Raw genomic sequence first — 6,204 nt, 5'->3', positions numbered from 1 at the left:
CGGCACTTTAACTTTTTAATTATTAATTTCTAAAATCTTGTGCCAAAAAGAAGTGTCTCACTTATGGTGCGACGGATGAAGTATTAATTTTATATAGAATGTGAGTGTAATAATTAGTTACTACCTCCATCCCCCAAATTTTGACACAGTTTACTATTTTGGTTCGTCCCTGAAAATTTGACACACTTCACTTTTTACCATTTTTGGTAGTGGACCTCATATTCTACTAACTCATTTTTATTCACATTTTATTATAAAACTAATACTTTAAAAGTAGGACCCACATCCCATCAACTTTTTCAACTCACTTTCCATTACATTTCTTAAAATCCGTGCCGGGTCAAAGTGTGTCAAAATTTGAGGGACGGACGTGGTAGTAAAAAGTGAGCTCCATTTATCAAAAATGGAAAAAAAGCAAAAAATGGACAACATGTTACAGATGAACCGAAATGAAAAAAGTGGACAATATTTTGCAGACAAAGAGAGTATATATTAAATTTCGTATTTTATTCTCTCACACTTTATTATTTAATGTTAACTCTCTAAATATATTGTTCTTAAATTATACTCCCTCTGTTCTATAGTAGTAAAGTCATTTTGCCATTTTGATACGTTCCATAGTAGCAGAGTCATTTTCTCTTTTGGTAAAAGTCAAAACATTTCTTCCCACCTACTTTACTCCCTCTTACTTTATTTTCTCTACCTTTTTCATTTCCTACTTAACTCATCTAACACAACTTTTTCTTAATCTTCATACCGAAAAGAAATGTCTCCACTGCTACATAATGGAGGGAGTAGTAGGAGTAAATACGGGAGGGAGGAAGGGAATTCTTTATAAGGGTAAAATTGTGACAGGAATTTTTTATTACGTCAGATTGAATATTTGAATTACACAAGGGGTAATTAGCAGTTACTTTCAGGGGCCATTTCGTAATTTAAAAATTACTGACGCACTCACATCACGACAGCACGCCGTTCCTGAAAATGAGATTTAAATACAACTGTGAGTCCATTTGAGATCCGAAGATTTCTTTTCTCTCTCACAAAATTACAAATCAAAAGGCTCTCGCAGACTGCTCTCTACTGAACTTCCAATCGCTCTCTCTCTCTCTCTCTACAAACGAGCTAAATCAGACCTTTACATCGATTCACACTCCAAAATACACTCGATTAAGCCGATTATTTCCGAACAAAGGACATTTGATTCGAAGATTTCGTTTGTGAAATCAGGTTTGTTCCATTCCTGTGCGTGTTTTTCCCCCAATATTAATTTTTTTATTGATTGTCCTTTTTTGGTGTTTATTTTGTGTGTAATGTTGGTAGATCTGAAGAAACTGAAGAGTGAGGGTACGGTTGTTTTGAATAAGTTCGTATATAGATATATGTTTGATGATTTGGACGGTTTGGCTGAAATAGAGGTTGATCTACTGAGGTTTTGGTGGTTGTGGCGGAAATTTAAACCTGCTGATTGCTTAAGATTGATAGGCTTAGAATTGTGAAAGTCGTTGATTTGATAGATCTAGCTAAGATTAGCTCAGAAAGAGAGACCGAAGTGAAAATTTGGGGGAAATGGAAACGTTAGTTGCTATTGCTCATCACAGAAATCATCAGTACCATGGAAGAAGCCGTGGCCATGGCTCGACAAGGTTTGGGTCTAGTTCACCACCTATGGGGGGGTTTCGGGGAATTAATTGTAGGACATTTCATTCTGGGGATGGATTGCTCTCAACTCCAGCTAAATCTGGCTCGAGTAAAACGAAAGCCTCTGCTACGAAAAAAGCATTTTGCCCTACCTTATCGCCTAAAACTCCTTCCCCGTCTGCCTGTGAACCCCCGAAAATACTGAAAAGAATTGCTAAGAGCTGTTCTATTCCAATACCTATGGATATCAAGTTTGAGAGCAGGGTTGAAGGGTTTCAATTTTCTGAGCTGTGGGCTGGACCTGCCTATTCCAATTCACCTCCCCCGAGTTCTTTGCCGATGCCTAAATTCTCACTGATGCCTAAAAGAACTGTTTCTCTTGATTTTCCGATGGTGGCATCGGAAATTGATCTGCCTTGCCTCTCTAAATCTGCACCTGCTTCCCCTAGGGAGCGCAGTCCGTCTCCTAGTGATTTGTTTGACATTGCTGATTCTGCGACGAAGACCCTGCGTCGCATGCTTAATCTTGATATTGATGAGGAATGAAGGGTGGTCTGGGGTGGTGGTGCTGGTGGTGGTTAATAATGTTCCTGTAATTAAGGAATTTAGCTTTATGTAGTTCAGTAGTGGTAGGGTTTAAGTCTAATAAAAATGATCATGCGATGCTAAAGCACTGGTGTCATGGTAGTGCTGGAGCTGTATCTTGTTGATCGATGATCTCTGGAACTGGAATCGGAACCTCTTGTGTGGTTGGGAATGTATGGTTTGGTTGCTCGGACATGGATTTTGCATATGGAAGTTGTGAAATGGAAAACAGGGGTTGATCAAGGGTTCAATTGGCATGCTTTATTGGAAATCTTATGGTTTAAAGTTCTTATGATTGCTCCATTAAAAGCAATCAAATTTTCAGATTGGGGTAACCTAGATGCTATTGAAAGTGGAATTTCAGCTTTCCATTCACTTCTCCTAACCTTTTCCTCAGTAGTTAGATTTTTTATACAGAATGTACATTCAGTGTATAACCTAACTTTTTTAGTGTCAATAGTTTGCCTGTTTCTTTTCTCCATGTTTCCGTCCTAATATTCTCTTTAGTCTCCTTTCACTTTCCTGTTCAGATGCTCTTGCATTCTCTTTTCGTTGTTATTAGAGTCGCCTCATCATCCTTTTTTCCCTTTTCTCTAGTTAAAAATGTTACCGACTTCTGATCTAGGTTTTCCCTTCACCAACTTTTCTTGGTTTTATAAAAAGAAAACTGGGAATGGGAATAGGTTAGTCGATCTCTTCACCTATAGTGCTTCCATTCCATAGTAGTTGAATTTGTTCTTGCAAGCTTAGCCTTTTCTCTTTGTTGATGAGGTGATTCCTTCTTTTAGTGCCTAAGCTTGATCCTTTCCGTGCATTCCTCTGTGTTGCCTATCTACTTCCATGAAGTGGGTTTTTACCTTCAACTCTTTCCTTGTTGGTCTTTAGTTCCATTGATACCGGAGATTGTCGATCTATGATGCTGTTCAAGGTAATTGCTTTTTTATTAGTAATATTTGTTTCATAGTAGATGCTAATATAGTACTCTCACTCATTCTCTTTGCCAGTGCTTGTTCATGTAGATGGATGGAAGAAAGATTCTTCTGGAGGCTGTTCCAGTGTCTCGTATCGCTGATCTGTTGGTTCTGGTCCTTTCGTATTCCGATGTATGGTAGTCTGCTGGAGCTCGAAGTGTCATGTTTCGAGTCTTATGTTTCTGTTAGCTGTGGACTATCGTCTCTTGCTGATGTCGTGTTGAGATGTTTTAAACTTGTGTCTGCTTGTGTGGTTTGGTTTCTTACTACCAAGCAACTTATCCTGTTATTCCAGATTCCAAGTTGTGTTACTTATCAATGTAGCTTTTGATGAATCTTCAATTTGTGTGAGCTTATAATGATGAAACATTTAAATTGGTTGATTGAATTTGAGCCTAAGATTTGACAATTTTACTCAATCCATTAAAGTATAGATTATCTTAGACTCTATTCAAGCAAGAGACAACCCATCTTAGGCAGCTAACCTCTATTTAATTGAGTTATATATTAAGCCCCTTTAATCTGAAAACGACAACTAGTTTTGGACTGTTTTCTATCATCGAGACATTCATTGAGATATTAAAATACTAGTACTATAATATGAAAGCAACCAAAGAGAAGACTTGTACAGTGATGGATTAGATTCAACGGCCAAGATGAAATGCAACAAGGTAATCATTGTTGCCTTCAAGTTACAATGTTTTTAATTAATTGAACCACTGATCAATTCTTACAAATGTTTCAATCGCCAAAATCATTCATCAAATGTGATACAAGTTCCAAGCAATGATTTGTGCCTCCCATTTATCTGTATATATGCAAAGGGAGAAGAAGAAGAAAGAGAAGCAACAAAATTTCAGAAGATTCAAAAACCAAAAAATCTTCACATCCCTAAAATGACCCTGGATTCTCCATCCCCTCAAACACCATTTCTTTGCTGCGGCATTCTTGGCTACAAAATGCTTTCTCACCCCTGCAACACAAAAAAGTTAAATTTTTTAGTATAAACATAACCTCAATCATTGATAACAAAAAAAATAAAAAATGAAAGCTAACCTGTAAATGTAAATGTCTTTATCCTCTTGAAGAAGAGCTTTGCAAGCGTGGCAAAAGCTGAAGAAATCCTTCGGTTCCTCAGTTTGGGGCTGCGAAAGATCCAATTTTGGATCATCTTCATCCAAAATGCAGTCATCGTAGATGTGTTTGGTCTCTGGATTGGGGCCGTGCTTGATCACGCACGTGTAATCCTCCGACATCTCCATCTCCTTGAGCGACAGCTGCCGCGCAAAACCCTTCCCTCCGCCGCCGCCGAAGGGGCTCGGGCTCGTCACCTGCAGCCCCCGCGTCTTGATCCCAAAATCCGCCGGCGATCTCGGCGATTGCTCCGAAATCGAGCTGCTGATCTCCGGAATCTGCACCTTCAGCGCCAGCCGGTTAATCGGCTTCGGGAATCGGCAATCGCCGCCGCCCAAATCGTCGGCGATCGAGTCAATTAGGGCCAGCCCGATCGATTTTTCGAAGTCGTGGTGGCGCGGCGGCGGCGGGTCGAGGGCGAAGGGGTTTTGGAAATTGGGGATTTTGGGGTCGAGAATTGAGGTGGGGCTGGTGGTTTCTGACTCAAGATTGGATTTTGGGAGGAGGAAGCCATTGAAGAAGGAGGAAATTGGGGAGGAATTAGGGTTTTTGGTGGGAGAGAGGAATAATGGAGTTTGATCAGACATTAGGGCTTGTTTGGTTCTCACTGCTCTTGATCTGTTCCACACCATTTCCTTTCAAAAATTCAAAATTTAAGCTAAAATTATCACAGAGAAAGTGTGTTTAGTGAAGGGAGGAAGGAGTTGTTGTGAGGTGAAATTTGAGAGAAATCAAAGGGAAATGGAGAGGAATAATAAAGTGGAGGGTGAAAAACAATGCCAAATCTCATTGGCTTCCATTTTTTGACACACAAACAAAAAAAAAGGTCTTATTAAAGCCTTTTGAAGAGTGCAGAAATGATCAAGAAGGAGAGAGAGAGAGAGTGATGCTTTTTAAAGAGTATGATTGATTGAGTTATAGGAGATGAGAGGAAGAAAATAAATACAGAGAAAATGAAATGCCAGCAAGATTGGGCCCCACTTGATTTCTATCTGAATTTTTTTTAATTAAATATTTTGGGATTCATTTTTCTTTGGGATTGTGTGATTTTAAATTGAAATAGTGATCTCAATAGTGTGTTTAATAATTGGGTGAAGTAGTCAAATTGTAGGCAATCCCAATGTGAATTTGAATTATTTGTTTCTTTTACAATTTTTATAAGTTATTTATGGATTTGAATTCAAAACAATTGTAGGAAAATTATAATAAACACTTTAGTAAATTAACTATAGATCAAGTCGACGAAAACTTCATTTTTTCATAAAGATTACGTATCGAATAGAGCCCATATTAACTTATTATTTTCTTCTAGTGATCATGCTTATATGTATATAAATAAGGACTCGTAAGATTTCGCCATTAATATTTGTATAATAAAAATTAATTTATAGTACTATATATTAAAATGAACTAAGACGACAATAAACTAAAACCCAACATTTGATAATAAAAAATAATTTGTAGTAGTAGTATAAAATAATGAATCAACATGGGATTTTGATAGCTTGAATTATTTAGAGAGTCGCATCATGTACGTAACAATGAAGATTAAAAATCAATATTTGCAATAATTAAAAAAAGTGGAATTAGTGGTTTATGCAATAATTGTGAAAGCTATTTTGTCGTGGTTTGTGTTTCGTCGCTATTATTTGAGCGCCCCACAAATGCACATAAATATATTTGCACGCACTTGGAGGTGAAATCCTGACAAGATGACGACATTTTTTACCCCTCTCTCAAAATTAGGGAATACTATTTGACAATTTTCAATTATATTATCCGAAAATACAAAATGAATACACACAAAAATATCATAGTATCAAATTTTATTGTGTATTTGTATTCTTCTAGGATAGTGTTAGTGATCTTATTA

At 37.4% G+C, this 6,204-nt stretch overlaps 2 protein-coding genes across 2 annotated transcripts; one reads left to right on the top strand and one right to left on the bottom strand.

The window, feature by feature from the left end:
• Nucleotides 1-1,050: 1,050 nt before the first annotated feature.
• LOC125218644 (uncharacterized) lies at nt 1,051-3,585 on the top strand. The gene is made up of 3 exons (XM_089062969.1): nt 1,051-1,230; nt 1,324-3,154; nt 3,231-3,585. The coding sequence occupies exon 2, from the start codon at nt 1,570-1,572 to the stop codon at nt 2,185-2,187; it is 618 nt and encodes a 205-aa protein (XP_088919095.1). The 5' UTR covers nt 1,051-1,230; nt 1,324-1,569; the 3' UTR covers nt 2,188-3,154; nt 3,231-3,585.
• Nucleotides 3,586-3,820: 235 nt separating this feature from the next.
• On the bottom strand, nt 3,821-5,233 carry LOC125218643 (FCS-Like Zinc finger 8-like). The gene is made up of 2 exons (XM_048120361.2): nt 4,254-5,233; nt 3,821-4,170 (listed from the first exon to the last, which is right to left on the bottom strand). Exons 1-2 carry the CDS (start codon nt 4,961-4,963, stop codon nt 4,089-4,091), a joined length of 792 nt encoding a protein of 263 aa, XP_047976318.1. The 5' UTR covers nt 4,964-5,233; the 3' UTR covers nt 3,821-4,088.
• Nucleotides 5,234-6,204: the final 971 nt, after the last annotated feature.

Source organism: Salvia hispanica, chromosome 1 (genome assembly GCF_029641045.1).
Source record: "Salvia hispanica isolate PSC_SH4W2 chromosome 1, Shi_PSC_v1, whole genome shotgun sequence".
Classification (NCBI taxonomy): domain Eukaryota; kingdom Viridiplantae; phylum Streptophyta; class Magnoliopsida; order Lamiales; family Lamiaceae; genus Salvia; species Salvia hispanica.
This window is presented reverse-complemented; position numbering and strand designations above follow the sequence as displayed.